Source organism: Eulemur rufifrons, chromosome 1 (genome assembly GCF_041146395.1).
Source record: "Eulemur rufifrons isolate Redbay chromosome 1, OSU_ERuf_1, whole genome shotgun sequence".
Lineage (NCBI taxonomy): Eukaryota > Metazoa > Chordata > Mammalia > Primates > Lemuridae > Eulemur > Eulemur rufifrons.
Window position 1 is genome coordinate 98,018,117 of NC_090983.1, and position 16,832 is coordinate 98,034,948.

The 16,832-nt window shown below is 37.2% G+C and overlaps 1 protein-coding gene across 2 annotated transcripts in view; it reads left to right on the forward strand.

Moving 5' to 3' along the window:
- The window catches only part of CNTNAP5 (contactin associated protein family member 5), a 770,280-nt gene that overhangs the window by 375,474 nt on the left and 377,974 nt on the right, over positions 1-16,832 (forward strand). The window contains exon 7 of one of the 2 annotated variants that reach the window (XM_069473762.1): positions 12,184-12,327. In XM_069473762.1, coding sequence (XP_069329863.1) covers positions 12,184-12,327 — 144 coding nt within the window. The remainder of the gene's footprint in view (positions 1-12,183; positions 12,328-16,832) is intronic. The other variant, XM_069473772.1, reaches the window with a different exon arrangement.

Here is a 16,832-nt window from a genome sequence, read left to right on the forward strand (position 1 = left end):
ATAATATATAATTAAATTTACTTATTTTTTAAATTATCTACTCGTCATTCCCACCCCAGTCATAGAATTTAAGCTCATCATAAAGGTTGAGATTTTCTTCTTTACTTTCATTTATTTCTATAGAATTGTGTTTGGCACATAAAACACACTCCATAAACATTTATTGAGTAAGGGAATGAATTTTCTTTCTGTTAATTATAAATGATATCAATCCATGCCCTTGAATAAATGAATGAATTTTCTATGAGTCATAAACAGTATCAATCCACACCCTACTTTTCTTCCCTTAAGGAGTTTCTGGCAATTTCCCATGCTCAGAGGCCAGCCCTCGGTGCTGCCCTTGCCTTTGCTTGACATTTCATGGTGGACATGAAATGTCCTCTTATGCTTCAGACATGATTAAAGGACTGGCCAGACATAATAAAACTATTTATTTGGTGATCAAAATGACTACAGATCATTAAGGAAACTGTTTTCCAGATTATGTGACAGTATAATTGTTATTGATCCTTTTTTCTTTGCAAATTCAGTTGCAAGGTTAAAGTAGAAGGCCTACATAGAGAAAAATAAACTGAAAAAAAAAACATGAAAGGAAAATGAGTAGATGCAAAAGAGAAGTGAGACAGAAAAAAACGGAAGGAAAAAAACCAGTTTGTATTATATATGGCATTTTGTGATTATGTTTAACCCCCAAAACAGCCCTGTGAAGGAGGTTATCATATCTTATATCACAAATATAAAAGCAAGATTAAGGAATGTCCCAATCCTATTCCCCAAAAACCAGCGAGTAATCGAAACAGTATTTGAGCCCTGGTCTGTGTGGTCGCCCGACCCGAGAGCCATCTGATGACAGGGCCTTCCTTCTGGGGGAGGGAGAACCAACCCAGGAGACACAAGCACAGACTCTGGGGCTTATTCAGGCCTCTGCTTGCATACAAGGCTGCAAATCATGTTACTTGGTGCCATCTTTATTTCTAGTTTTAAATTTAAAATTGCTGTGATTTGTCGACTTGCTAATTTTATATATTTTCAAGTTTTATTTTAGTGAAATGGCATAGAAAGACTCCTCTTGTGTTTATTACAAGTAAATTAATTGTTTCAAATATGATGGAGGGACTATCTCAATACCACTAGTGTATAATAAAAATCATTGTTTTCATTAACTTGAACTAAAAGAGCAAATGATGCCATATCTTCTTGTTTTCTATTAGAGGGATGATAGTAGCTTTTAATTAGCCTGCCACTTCTAATGGAAGTGGCTAATAAGACATTTAGAGATTGGCTAAATTTGGGCTAAATTACTATACTCATTACTATTACTAAATTACTATAATCATCAATAAAATGATATAAAGTTAGCCAGGCCCAACTCGTATGCTTGTATGGCCTGAGGCAAGAGTACAAACAGAGAAGCAAATACCATGGATCTAAATATTTAAAAGTTACAAATAAACCTAAGCAATTATTTAATAAAATATGCTCTACTCCCCTCCCATGACAGATGTACCTTCACAAACACTGCCCACATGTCCAAGCTCTGTCCGTGTTGCAAACAGCTGCCCTTTGGCCACTCCTCAGATGGGGAAAGAAGACAGTGCAGACCCTCAGTGGAGTTTCAGAGTTGCTGAGGCAGGAAACTCTGGGGTGCTGTGTGGCAAGGTCATGGTCTACAGTGGGGGGGGGCAAGCTTCATATAGTCATCCCCCTTGTATCGCAAGCACCTTCCTTTGCACGTCCAGGACGTGACTGGAGGATGGCCACCATGGGGCCTTTAGGACTCCAGGTCCATGCTAGAAGCCCCTCTGGCCTCAGGATAGGGGGTACTGAAGTTAGGATTTCCATTGAGCTTTTTGCTTCAGTACTGAAATGTGCATGATTTAACCCATTGGCCAAAGAATCTAACATAAAAATAGTGTAAATTAATTCAAACAAAAAATTGTAAAATATGTGTTAGGTCATTTGGGTTGTGTCAGGACTTAATGTTGGGGAATCCGTGAAAAAATACATATTTAGAGAAAAGAACCACAGGCCTAGCAGTCAATCAGAGTTGGACCAAGAACAACAATGACAACAACAACACTGATAAAAAACAATGTCCTAAATACAAAGGGTCTTCAAAAAGTTCATGGAAATTGCATATTATCAAAAAACTGTGCATGAATTTCAAAATATTTTTGCACCAAAATGAACTCATGTCAGAAAAGAATCTATTTGGGGGCATTAAGAAGTAAAGAGCTGCTATCAGAAGGACACGAATTCTGCTAAACTTGAAACAAGAATAAACATCAAATTTATGGTGAAGCTTAGCTTGTGTGGAAGAACGGTGAAATTACTGATGCTTTATGAAAAGTTTATGGAGACAATGCCCCAAAGAAATCAGCAGTTTCCAAATGGATAACTCATTTTAAGAAGGGACCAGACAATGTTGAAGATGAAGCCTGAAGCAACAGACCATCCACATCAATTTTTGAGGAAAACATTAATCTTGCTCATGCCTTTTGAAGGAAACCTATGATCAACAGCATAAATGATAGCCAACACCACAGACATCTCATCTGGTTCAGCTCACATAATTCTGACTGTAAATTAAAATTCAGCAAACTCTCCACTCAATGGGTACCAAAACTATTACAGCCAGATCAGCTGCAGACAAGATCAGAGCTTTCAATGGAAATTTTAAACAAGTGGGGACAAGATCATGAAGCGTTTCATCAAAGAATTGTAACAGGAGATGAGACGTGGCTTCACCAGTACAATCCTGAAGACAAAGCACAACCAAAGCCATGGCTACCAAGAGGTGGGCATGGTCCAGTCAAAGCCAAAATGGACCTGTCAAGAGCAAAGATCATGACTACAGTTTTTTGGGATGCTCAAGGCATTTTGCTTGTTGATTTCTGGAGGGCCAAAGAACAATAATATCTGCCTATTATGAGAGAGTTTTAAGAAAGTTAGTCAAAGCTTTAGAGGAAAAATATCCAGGAAAGCTTCACCAGAGAGTCCTTTTCCACCATGACATTTTTCTGCTCACTCCTCTCATCAAACAGGGGCAATTTTGTGAGAGTTTTGATGAGAAATCATTAGATATCTACCTTACAGTTCTAATTTGGCTCCTTTAGACTTCTTTTTGTTGTCTAATCTTAAAATCTGTAAAGGGCACCCATTTTTATTCAGTTAATACTGTAAAAAAAAAAAAAAAAGTATTGATGTGGTTAAATTCCCAGGATCCTCAGTTCTTTAAGGATGGACTAAATGGCTGATATCAGTGCTTACAATACTGCCTCGAACTAATGGAGCTTATGCTAATAAATAAAGTTTATATCTTTCATTTTTATCTTTTAATTCCATTTTCCCACAAACATTTTGAAGTCCCCTGGTGTATCCCCTGGTGCAAACCCTGATAGTAAGTAGATTGAGAACATAGGGTTGCTCTGTCAAAGAAAGTCAAAACAGATGATTTATACTGTTGAGAAAACATTGGTGGCTTCCTCTGCCACCACTACATACCACCTCTCCTTTTCTTCTCCTAGGGGCTGCAGCAGGTCACCAGATAGCATAGGACAGTTTGCTTGCTTTGCCTGAGACCATGGGGCAGGCTGTGCCAAGTTGCCCAGGACTGAGAGGGTTCTGAGGGTGCAAAACTTATTTTAAAAATGGGAATGTTTCAGTCCAACTGGGACAGGTTGCCACCCTACCCTGGGGTGTGCTTCATTGAGAGGGTTACTCAATAGGATGAGAACTAGAGGAATCAGAGGGGAGCCAGTGTGTGTAGCAGGTAAGGGATGGGGCTCTGGACTGAAGGACTTGCAATTCCAGCTCCTCCACCTCGGGGCTGTGAGGCCTTGGGCAAGCTGCTAAATCACTCTATGCCATCTTATTTTTTTCCTCTCAGTGGTAAAATGAAATAATTAATAGTATCCAAGTCAAAGTTCAGAGAAAAACTAGTCAAAGTAAGTTCTCAGCATGGTGTTCAATACATAAAAATAATCTGACTAAAACAAAACCCCATCCTAGAGAGAGCCCAGAGGGTTACACTAGAGAGACCAAACCCAGGTGGAGCGTAAGGGGCAGCGGTTGGGCTGGGTCAGCAGCCAAAGCCAGACTGTCCAGGGAGCGGTGGGGACCTGGCCGTGGGGCAGGAAGCCAGGCGTGAACGAGGCAAGGGAGCGTAGGTGCTCTGTTAACAGGGAGGACAATTGAGGCCAATGCTACCTCCTTTCAATGCAGGACTGTGCCTGGATAAGACGTCACTCATTGTCTTCCTCCAGCAAAAAAGAGATAGGACGATTATTATGTAGAAGTAAAGGCATACTGGAAAATTGTGAAAGAATAGATTATAGAAGCAACAAAGAAGAGGTAATTTTTGGTTAAAATGTAACCAATTGCTCCTCTCAATATGTGACTCCACAGTAGGGTCAGGAAGAAGGCATCATGTCACTGTGAACACGGTGCAGTTATTGGGGCCGGAAGTTCCAAAGATGTGACAGACCGAGTCACGGATCCAGCCACACTCAGTAGAACAGAAGTTTGATGAAAGTGTGACCCTGGGCAAGATTTGGATTACCATCAACACGTGTGGCCTGTATACTGTTTTTCTTTCTTCATTTTTTAATCATTTGAATTCAGGCTAATATTTAAAAATCAAGAGATTTTGCCAGAAAAATTGGGAATTCTTGGCCTCATTTCTTTCTTTTTTTAAGTTCAGAGTATTACAGGAGTACCAATACTTTGGTTGCATAAATTGCCTTTGCATACCCCAACAACCATGCCCATCCCCCAGACATCGCACACCGTGTCGGTTAGGTGTGGACCTGCCCCACCCCCGATGAATGTTACTACTGTATGTGCACATTAGTGTTGCTTAATTAGTACCAATTTGATGGTGAGTACATGTGGTGCTTGTTTTTCCATTCTTGTGATACTTCACTTAGAAGAATGGGCTCCAGCTCCATCCAGGATAACACAATAGGAAACCAAAAGAAAGCTGGTGGCCTCATTTCTAATAGTAGAAATTCATCAACCCTTTACTACTGTCCCAAAGGCCAGTGGTGGGATTTTCCTCCTGAAGGGCCATGAACTTCTTTTTACAGCTCAACAAACACCCAGAAGTGCAAGTCTTAAAGGCTGAGAAAGAAGACAGCAGTTTGGATTCTTCTTCATACCCCTTCGGTTACAAAGTGGACCGTCAGAGCAAAAGTGAGACAAATATTTACAAATGAGAAACTTCAAAAGTATCAGAAATTCAAGTCAGATACAAAGTGGAACCTTCAGAAAAGGAAGACTCCCACCTTCAAACAGGGTCAGAGAAACAGCCAATAGTGAGGAATGAACTCATTGCCATGGAAGTCACATCAAAGATTGAAAAAGAGACAAGCAAATAGCAGACAGAAGAAGAAAAACAAGATCAAAGGAAAAGAGAGTGGCAGATTCTGGGACCGCATGCATTTAACATCAAAGCAAGCATTCACAGGGGATTCACCCAGTTGGAGCCCACCTATAACAACAGCAAATCCAGCAGGTTATCGAAGAAACTCTGTTGTCCAAGATGATGAGACCATGAATGAAATTTTGCAGTCCAATATCTGCTTTTGTTGGCCACTAAGATCAATGAAGGGTGCACCATGCAATTTGCCAAGACCAAGCAAACAAGAAAAGTAAGAAAAGAAAGAGGCTGAATTGTCAAAAAGGATAATAAGACAAAAGCAGATTTGGAAGAAAATTGCTGGTGATCTTTTTTTATTATCCAATTCAACAAATATTTGTTGACTCTGTTTCAATCATACCTCTTGGAATTACATGCTCACAAATGAATAAGATATCTGTGCCTTTCAGAAACTTTTTTTCAGGGAGATATTCCAAAACATTCAACATATGGTTGTTCAGCACCTGCTGTGTACCAGGCACCCTTTATGTGCTTCAACCAGGTGAATGAAGAGGACAAGGATTCCTGTCCCTGTGGTGCTTCCGTTCTAGCAGGAGAGACAAACTATAAGCCAGAAACGTGACAAGCGAGTGAATGATGTAGTGGGAAGATGACATATGCTATGGGAAGAAGAACAAAAACGGATCAGGGTAATGGGTTTGGGAGTTCAGGGATGGAGGGAGGATGTTGCAATTTTAGATATATGAGTCAGGGTAGGCATCATTGAGATGGTGGCCTTTGTGCAAAAACTTGAAGGAAAGTGAGTTTTCTTTGCTCCTGTCTGGAGAGTGCCGGCTCACGGCATTTCTTGGGCTTCTGTCACCTGTCACCAGAGGCCACAATAACCCTCCTGGATCTAACCTCTGCCCTCTCAGTGCAATCAGTGACATCTTCCTAAAGATGATTATTAATTTTCTACTAAAAATCCTTCAGTAACTCTCTATTCATCCCAGCATTCAAAAATCTTGTCACATGACTCCAGCTTATCTTGCTCATTTTATTTCTAACTTAAAACTCTATGGTTTCCTTTTCTTTTGGTCACTTGTATGGGTATCATCAGCTACTTTTTATTTTCTGGCTGGGGATGGGGATCCTTTCTATCACCCTCCATAGTTTTCTTCATATATGTTTCTGTGATGCGATATTCCTGAATGTATTCCTAAAAATGCTACTACACTTTACCCTCCAATTCCATGCTTGCCTTCCACAGTCATTTCCAATCCCTCCTCCTCCTTCGCTTGCATAGCACAGTCTGTCTCTGTACTGTTCTTGCCATACTTTGCCTCCCATCAATCTGCTGGAGGACAGGTTTGTCATTAGTGTCTGGCCCATGTTTCCAGAGAGAAGAGACAGTGTGTGATTTATCCTTAGTTCCACCACAGAGCCTGGAATCACGGCTCACAGAAAGTAAGACCTCAACAGCTACTCGGGGATCTGAATTTGTATCAAAAAAACAGAATTAACGTTTGCAAGTATTTCTGAGGGCTGATAACAGCATAATAAGAATAAAAGAGTTATTGATTAACTTTAACTAAAAATTACTGGTGGGATAAGACAAATTTTGTTTGGAAAGTCTACGGCAACTTAGTGAATGAGCACGTGACCCAATGGAAGCTGGTTTCCAGCTCTTGTCTTCCATACACTGAGGCCACTTCATGCAGACTATGCATCCGGAAATACAATATCTATTCAGTATCGGCAATATCTGCTGCATGATGAAATATGCCAGAGTCTAAGTACAAACATATATGTGTATATCATTAGCATCCTCAACAATGGAATCAGCAAAAAAATTAAAAATTAAAAAAAAAAAAAACCAAAGATTTAATTTGGGGCAAAGATGTACCAAATAAATTTGTACAGAAGGAAGACATGAGTAGAAAAATTGCTACCTTCAAAAGTAAAAATTAAGATCAAAAAATAAAGGCTGTTGTAAAATAATCATTTTGATCTCTAATTAAGAACACTTATGATATGTGTGTGGCACATGAAATATCAATAAATGCAAAGATAAAATACTATCCATTTTAAACTATGTAGATATGGGTTCACGCTGCCCTGGCGTGAGCACCTGTGTGGCGGTTTTAGGAAGCCGAGGCCTTGAAGCCAGGCCCAGGAAAGCGGCTGTTGCTTAACCAGTGAAGCTGCGAGATGAGTGAACTAAGGGCCAGAGTTCAAGGAGAAAAGCCACTGTTGGAAATTTGGGACAGGGCCAATCAGAGGCCGGCTGAACCAAGCAGGAGACTAGCTTGAGAATGATCAATATGTGATTTTTGCAAGGAATGGCTACAATGATTTGGCCAGCCCGGTTCCTGCATAGCAGTGACCCTCACCTGGATGGCTTGATGCACAGAAACACAGTATAGAGCAAGATTTCAATTTTTATTATCAATGTTTTGATAAATCAGATAAAAATATGTATGCAAATGATCTAAAAATATGATTATTAAAGGAATTAAGAGGGCTACACCGAGTATAGTCCACAAGTATTTATGAAATATTTAGAAAAACCAATAGTTAAGAAAAACATCAATATATGAGGCAAATTTCCCTGGTCTAACTTATCTGATAATAGACTAAAATCTGTAATTCTACAGTACAATTATAACCTCAAATTCTCAACTACTTGAAAAATCTAAAAATATAAAATAGGTTTAAAATTCACAGTCACATTCAAATGTGCATAAATACAGTTTTGTTTTTCTCCCTAACTGGATTCAACATGTTCATTAGCCTCTGCTTCTCCTGACGGCAGAAAAGTCTAACCTTGATGAATAATAGCTAGCTAATTCCTACTTATAAGGGAGTGAATTATTGTGTAATTATTGGGGTACATTGTGATTTCCTCTTTCTACTTCTTTCCTTGTCCCCAAGCAGGTCACTGGCTGGGTGGTCTGCACGTTGTCCTACATTAGGGGAGCTATGTTATTCACTGCCAAGTTTAGGGGCATGAAAATCAAGTCTCAGCTTCTGCTGCTGTTGTCTGTGATACCTGTGGCCTATGGCTGTAAGGGGTAGTTGCTGGGACTCTCCCAGACATCTAAGTCCAGCTACCAGCCGTCAGCACATGTCCTGACAGCCTTGGCGCATCCGCCCCCCTCATCCTGCTTTCACAGGCCTGGGGACCCTCTCAGCCTCCCTCACACTGTGCTGGACTGACCAGGTGATGTGAAGCAGCCCTTAGGCTCTCCGTTGCCACTCTCCTCACCACTGCTAATCTGTCTCACCTCCGGCTGTTTTGCTCTGGGGCCATGTGGAATTTGAGACAACTCTAACAGGCCTGCAGCCATCACAGGTGTGGGAATCTGGGCAGAAATACCTTTCTGTGTTTTCCAAGATCTAGCCTGTGACGTCTGTCTGTATCCACCCAACCTGCATCCAGTTTCAATTCCCCAGAGAGAAGCAGAGAGCAGGCCCCACACCTCTAACTGTGCGCTTCTCCCCATTGAATTTCTCCAAACTCTCCATCCAGACTACGAGGAGGGATAGCTCGCCTTGGTGAAGTAGGAAATTGCAGTTTTGCTAGGTACAGTATCCTCCATGCTATTTGACCTGACAAAGCCCTCTATTCTGAATCCTTCAAGCACTACTTGTTGCTATTTAAAAAGACAGTCAGTTTTTTTCTATTTTTTCTAAATATTTTCCTGCAACCAGTATTTTCCTAAATCATAAGTGAGTGAAATAGAGCAATAAAATTTTTTGGTAGAAGTTGAGGAAGGTGGCTAACATGAAAATAAAAAAAATGTATCATTAAATACTTAAAATTATAAAAATGAATAAGTAAAAGTAACAAATATTCAACTGTATTTATAATTTTTCTATTATAAATTTGATTTATGCAAAAAATTTACAAGTCAAAAATATATCCTTTTTTAAAAATGAAAATGACTCAAATAGAAAATTTTTGACTACTAAATCAACAAAGAAGATTTTATAACTTATCAAAGAAATATTTTTATAAAATATTTGTGGAATTAAGTTCATTACTAATTTCAAACTTTTCAGATTATTTTCTAAGATTTATGAACCATTCTTACAGTAACAAATAAAACTTCTTAGTTTTCCTCAAAGTCTAGCCTTGATCTAAATACTTGACAAAAGAAAACTAGAGCTCAAACTCATTTATTTCTTAAAATATGAATGCATATATCTCAAGGAAAATGAAACAGATGAATGGTCAAGAAGAGAGAATCTGTTAACTTATAATGTAGTAATACAATTCAACCCATCAGTACATTAAACAAAATATCCTATATTCTGTCAAATGGAGTTTTGAAACACCAATTGATAAAACTAGTTTTTCATTCCTATTTCAAATAAATAAATAAATAAACAAAGTATGAAATGAAAGTATAAGATTATCTTCTTAATGTGGAATCAGAATCAGCATTATATATACTTAAGAAATAGAAATTTGGGTTTCGTTTTTTGTTGGTGTTGTTGTTATTACAAGGTTCTATACCATTATTATTGTTTACTATTGCTTTAAAAGCTTTGGCTAGGTCTTAGGAAGTTTTGACCAAAACAACAAAATAAGGGGGAAAAAAGTACAAAAGTTTATTTAAAAAAGAATAAAATGCTTTATATATATCATATGATTACAATCATACCTTGGAGACATTGTGGGTTCAGTCCCCTACTACCACAACAAATCAAGTATCACAATAAAGCAAGTCACAGAAATTTGTTTGGTTTCCCAGTGCACATAAAATTTATATATACATTATGCTATTAAATGTGCAATAATGACATTATCTAAAAATCCACATACTTTAATTTAAAAATACTTTATTGATAAAAATGCTGACACAGCACATGCTGTTAGAAAAATGGCACTGATAGACTTACTCAAGGTAGGGTTGCCACAAACCTTCAATTTGTAGAAAATGCAATATCTGCCAAGCACGGTGAAGCAAAGCACAATATAAAGAGTATGCCCATATATCCTTTACAAATTCAAAGAAATTAGCTAAAAAGTATATGACTCAACATAAAAGTATTTACAAGTATTTGGTTAGAGAAAATAAACCAGCACCAATAGGATGGGTATACCTTTTATGTGATAAAATGTTTCATGAATTAAATTAATTTATATACAATGGAATTTTTAAAAGCATGAAATGCATAGCAGTTAATTTAATGACAAATACGTGCACTAGGGAAAGAAAATAATAACCTTAGTTTAGGAGCCGTATAAGAAATATTTTGAAAACAGAATATGACATTGGATTCTTGAAGAGGAAAATGAAATATGTCAAAATGTATCCATTCTTCTCCCAGTAAATGTATTAATGGAGGCCGGGCACGGTGGCTCACACCTGTAATCCTAGCACTCTGGGAGGCCAAGGTGGGTGGATTGTTTGAGCTCAGGAGTTCGAGACCAGCCTGAGCAAGAGCGAGACCCCGTCTCTACTAAAAAAAAAAAAAAAAATGTATTAATGGAAATAACAAATTTTCCATCAAAATTCCAACAAGCTATTTTAAATAAAATTATTCTGGAATTAAATTTTAAATACAATAGATGAAAAATATCATATAAATCTCTTTAAAAATTAAATCAGTAGTACGTAAAAGTGGGCAATAGTATTAATAATCCTCATCACCTATTATAATGCACTGTGTAGCGCATTAAGAAAGAATTTTTTTAAAAAATATAGTGTGGGACTTGTGAAGAAAACAAACATCTAGAAGTAGTACCAGTAGTTATTCATATAAGGACAAGACATTCTGGTTGGGAGAACACATCCTCCTGAAACATTGAGAAAAAAAGAAAGAAGTGGGGGGCGGATGTTTCCAAAGATTTGCATAGTTTAAGTACATGCTGGTGGTGTTATTTCAATGAAGTGGAGAAAAACCGAATTTCTCATTAAATGGTGTTGGGATAAATGTGATTGTAGAAATTATCCTGCTTCACTTGCATAGCAGAAAAAATATTCATAACAGGTCAGGTTTGTTTCTTAAATAATATATCCATTAAAAAAGTAATTTGTGTTAATATTTACAGGAAAGAAGAGTGGTAAAGAAAACTAGTATCTCATAACCTTTGCAGAAAGAGACATTATTAACAATTCAGTGTGTTTCCTTCTGGACTGTATTGTATGCAAAACTTTATTGCTGACATCATACTTTATGCCCAATTATAACTCTTTCATTTTTCAATCAACATTACACTTATTCCCCATTTTATTACAAATGTTTAATAAGCATCATTATTAACAATTAAGAGCTCATCATATTGATGCTTGATCATTTCCTTTACAAAACTCTGTAGGACTTTTGGATTATTTCCTATTTTTCATCTTTATAGATGATAATTTGGGGACAATTTTGTACATACAATTTTGGATACAATGTGGCTTTTAAACTAGGTCTCTCTGTAGCTAAATAGAGGTATGTTTTGTTTGTCTCTTAGTTTTAGTATGGCCATAGTCTCAAAGATGCTTGCATAAAAGATAAATATAAAAATGTTGATTTTCTTTTCTTTTTTTCATCCTTCTGTAAATTATTGTTTTATTTAGTATTAAAAAGGTTCAGAAAGGAAATGAAAATCATTTTATAAAATAAGCCCTTAAGAAGCAAGCAATTATAGTTATTTTTACATGAGCTAATCAGTATCTTTTTAAATGTGTAATCAAGTGGCATCTATAATTATTTGAGCCACTTGGTTCATGCATACAATTGATTCTACTAAAATTCACTTCTTTCCTTTCCTATTCCTTTAGAGCCTATTTAACTAAGAGTTGATTTTTATTCCCCCTATAAAGCTCAGTTTTGGAGGAATTCCAGTACCAGGCAAACCTGGAACCTTTTTAAAGAAAAACTTCCATGGATGTATTGAAAACCTTTACTACAATGGAGTAAATATAATTGACCTGGCTAAGAGACGAAAGCATCAGATCTATACTGTGGTAAGTCAAACCATCATTTTTGTCTTGACAGTTTCTACTACTTTGGGGTAAGTCTCGCTTTAGGCACCCCACCCCTGCATCTGTTCAGAATATGTTTATCTCATGCTCTTCAAGTTCCCATCAGCCTCCCAGGTGACACTGGGAACAGGAGGAGTGGCATGGATTGAGTCAGTGTAAATTGCATTAGTGAAAGAAACAAATGCATTAGAGGCATCCATGGAATTCCCTTGTCCTGGCTGTGGAGTGTGTTCAGTTGTGGGTTGGATTTGCAGTCTACACTGGTATAACATGAATTTCTTTTTTATCTTGGGAAATACAGCAAGAGAACCACAGAGTCTCTTACATTCTTGGGAATTACATATTTGCCTACTTATTGCTAATATTAAAAATAGGGCACTTTAAATAAGAGAGGTTAAACTTTGTCTTTTTGAGATTCCCTTTGTAGTATTGATCATACTGGCAAATTAAATGATTTTCTAATGAAATAATATTTGTCTTCTCTAATAGACCATGAGTTTCATAAAGGTCAGGACTGTGTTTTCTTTTTTACTACTACTTCAAAATGCCTAGCAGAGTGCCTTGCATGTGGTAGGTGTTAGTGAAGCTGTTGATGCTTCCAAATATAATTGTGGATTTGTCTATTTTGCCTTCCAGTTCTATCTGTTTTTGCCTCATATATTTTATAGTTCTGTTGTTTGGTACATACACGTTTAGTATTGCTATGTGTTCTTGGTGGATTAGCCCTTTTATCATTATATATTATTCTCTGTCTCTGACAGTTTTCTTTGTTCTAAAGTCTACTTTATCTGATGTTAATATAGCCACTCCTACTTTTTTTCAATTAATGTTGAAGTGCATGATATAACTTTTCCCATCCTTTTGCTTTTAACCTGCCTATATGGTTATTATATTGGAAGTGACCTTCCTATAGACAGCAAATAATTGGGTCATGTTTTTTAATCCACTCTTCCACTTTCTGTCTTTTAATTTGTGTAACATTTAAATTAATTAATAATGTTTTAGGCTTAAATGCCTACTTAATTTTTGTTTTGTTTGTTTTTTTTCTCTTTCTCTTTTTTCTACCTTCCTGTGTGTTTCTTAAATGATTTTCCAAATTCTATTTTGCTTCATTTAGTTTTTGAATGTATTTCTGTATATAGCTTTTGTTAGTGGCTTCTGTAGGCATTTTTATATGTATTTATATATAAATATATACCTTATTATGGTTTACTGATTTCATAATTTTACCAATTTGAGTGAAGTATAGAAACCTGTGTTTTACAGCTTTTTACCTTCCCTTATTTAACATATAATTGTCTTAATCATTATTTCTTCTCTATATATTTAGAACCATTCCAGATAGTGTTATTTTTGCTCTGATTGTCAAACATAATTTAGCAAATTCAAGAGGAGAAGGAAAGATTATTGCATTACTCATATTTTTTTTTTATTGCCAAAAGCCAAAAAAGAAAAAGTATTGAAAGCAATGAAGGACCTCTCTGGTTGAATGAGTAGTAAGACCTCATTACTGCTCCCATGTGACCTCCAGTGACCTCATGGAGTGTGTGTGAGTGTGTGTGTGTGCTGGGGGTGTCCTTGTTATCACTGGACTGTGATGAAAGTCCTGACTCACCACTAAGCCATAGCTGATTATATCCCTGCAGAGAGTGGGTGGGGTTCCTCATTACTGCTGAGTGGGGTTCAGTCCCCATGTGGTCTCTATAGATACCACAAGGAAAAACTTGATACTATCTGACAAAAGATTAAATTTCAGGATACCCAGAAGTTCCCAGATTGGTCTTCTCTGATACCTCCCTGGCCGGGTTTTGGACACTTTGTTACAGCATAGCTGAATGGAAGTTGGGTCATGGTTTTTTCTGTGGTATTTTGCTTGGGTACAGGAGTTATTACCTAAAATTATTCTGTCTATTTATGCTACCCCTTTCCTCATCCTTTGGCTAGAGAGAGCAGGCTTCTAATGGCAATTTTTTTTAAAATTTAGTCTGCACCAATTGGTCTCTCTGGGCTGTTCTTCAGCAATATGGCAAGGACAAATGACTTAAGAAGTAGATCCAGGTACAGTGTTCCTTATGCATGCTTTCTTCTCCCACCCTTCCGAGTTTTCTTAGGTTTGTGTTACACATAATTTCCAGGATCTTTTAGTTCTACTTAGCAGGAAAAATAGAAAAAAAAATGCTACTTTATATTTCTCTAATTGGAAGTCTCTTAAACATTTTTTTTAACTCATGGCAAAATAGGTAACTCTATCATTGACAGGCAAAACCTGATTTTCTTCAAAATCTGGCCATTGAACTATCTGGAAAAAAACTTTAGTATTAAATGATGTTGTGTTTGTTTTTTCTCTTCATAAGTATAACCTATAATGAATATTTCATATTTTTAGGCTCCACATTCACACATATTTTGAAAATTTGCCATTGTATTCCAGAGTGTGAGGCTGGGATTAAAGTTTGCCAATGTTTTAAAAGGTTTGTGCCAAGTTTCTGACTCCTTTAGTTCAGAAGAGTTACTATAGCACTAGGGAGGGGTTAGTCACCTGACTGATTCTAGGGGATCCAGAGATGTTACTTGTCCCTCCTTTGCTCATTCCCAAGGCTCCTGGCAATTCAGCAACTTACCTACATGAGCTTAGGTCATCCACCTCCTAAATAACCTAAACACTGGCATGCTGATGACATTTTTCTTGAGTTTAGGTTAGGAGACTTGAGCCATGGAAAACACACCAATGCTCATGCCTTTCTCAATCTTATTTCCAAGAAATATTTCATATTAGTTTCTGTGAGTGCAATCTGCCAACACAGGGACACTTACATTGAGATCATGCCCTACCAGAAGGTTAACTTAGCCTAATGTCATGCACATCACAGGGCTGCACTACCTGCCATCTTGCTAAGAGTTAGCAGAGCCAGTTGAAACACAGTAAGTTTATAAAAACATTGATCACTTCCATTGTTCATAAACTGAGACTTGAAAGTATCAAAGCCTGAGCCTTAGATATAAATAACTAAGATCCCTACGGCAACATTCATAAAGAAAATCTCCATACATATTATGTGTTAGAAAATATCTTTAATGTTGAGATATATTAAATACAGTCACTGAATCAACAGAGCAAAAAAATGAAGAAAACAGGAAACAAGAAAACATCAGTTTCCAAATATTGGCAGCTTCCATCATTTCCTTTTCTGAGAGAATCATTATCTAAAACTTTAATAAATGTTGTGGTAATTTTTATGCTACTGTAGCAGTTACCAAGTTGCCTAAAACTTTGCTGGTGTACTTTACTCCTCAGGGTTTAATTGGCAGCATTGTTAATATTAGGCATAAATAATCCATTTAGTACTAATGCACTTGGAAAAGAAAAATCCCAAGAAAACTGTCTTACTGTGCAGGTAGCAACAACCTTAGTTTTAACCTTCACCATTTAAAGGAAGAAATATACATTATGTTTCTTCCAAATTGCTTCCAGCACCCTGCTTAAGGGAGAATCCCTATCACTATACACACCCCCACACCCCCACATACGTACATTTATATACCTAGTATTTTCCCTTGAGGAATTCCTTGTGGGAAGGAACGGTTTACACTGTTAAAGACTGAAGTACAAACTCTTTCATTCCTGTAGTCAAGCTTAAAGTTTCCCCCAAAGACAACATATCCACTACAATACCAGCTTTGCTCCAAGTTGCTAAGTCACTGTGGTGCTAAATAAGGGCTTTGGAAGGCACAATGTTTTTGTCCTTCTCCAGAGTTCACAGTCTCACTTATAGTTATTGAGTCTTGGGAAGTTCAGGAGATTCAAGGAATCAACAAATTGGGCAGCAAGAGTATGGTGATATCGTAAATTACAGAATGTGGTTCAAAGCTCAGGGCAGCCCCAGCATTGCCCTCATGTACCGTAAGCCTCTCTAGCAGGCGACATCCAGGCAGCATCCCCATTGCAATCTTGTGGGACCTGCCCGCTCCCTAGAGATTCAACAGCTGTTCCATGGGGATAATTCAATTTAGTCTTTATGGCTCGATTTGACTACAAGACGATCCTCCACATCCCGAAATGCTGTAAAACTAACAGCTTAAAGTAGACATAAAAAATACCTCCCTCTTCTTTCTCCAATCCTCTGTCCTGTGCTAATACAGCTCCATATAATAAACAATCAGAAAGTAAATGGCCCATCGAAGTGTGTGTACAATACCCATAATGTGGTTTATTATATACATAATATAAGAAATATATTGCCTCGATAGTTTCCTGAAAATGATTAATTTTATTCCTTACACTCTAAGAAATATGCTTTCTTTTGAGCTTTCCTTTCTGAGTGTTACATCTCTCCCTGAGGGAAGCAGAGTAGCCTGACTGAGAGTTGGCGGTAGTGTCACTCACTTTATTATTCTTAAAATAATTTTTTTTTCATTTAGAAGAAGAACATAGTAGAAATGCTCATGTTACTTTACTTTATCTTCAACAGAAGGGGAGGAAAAAAGCA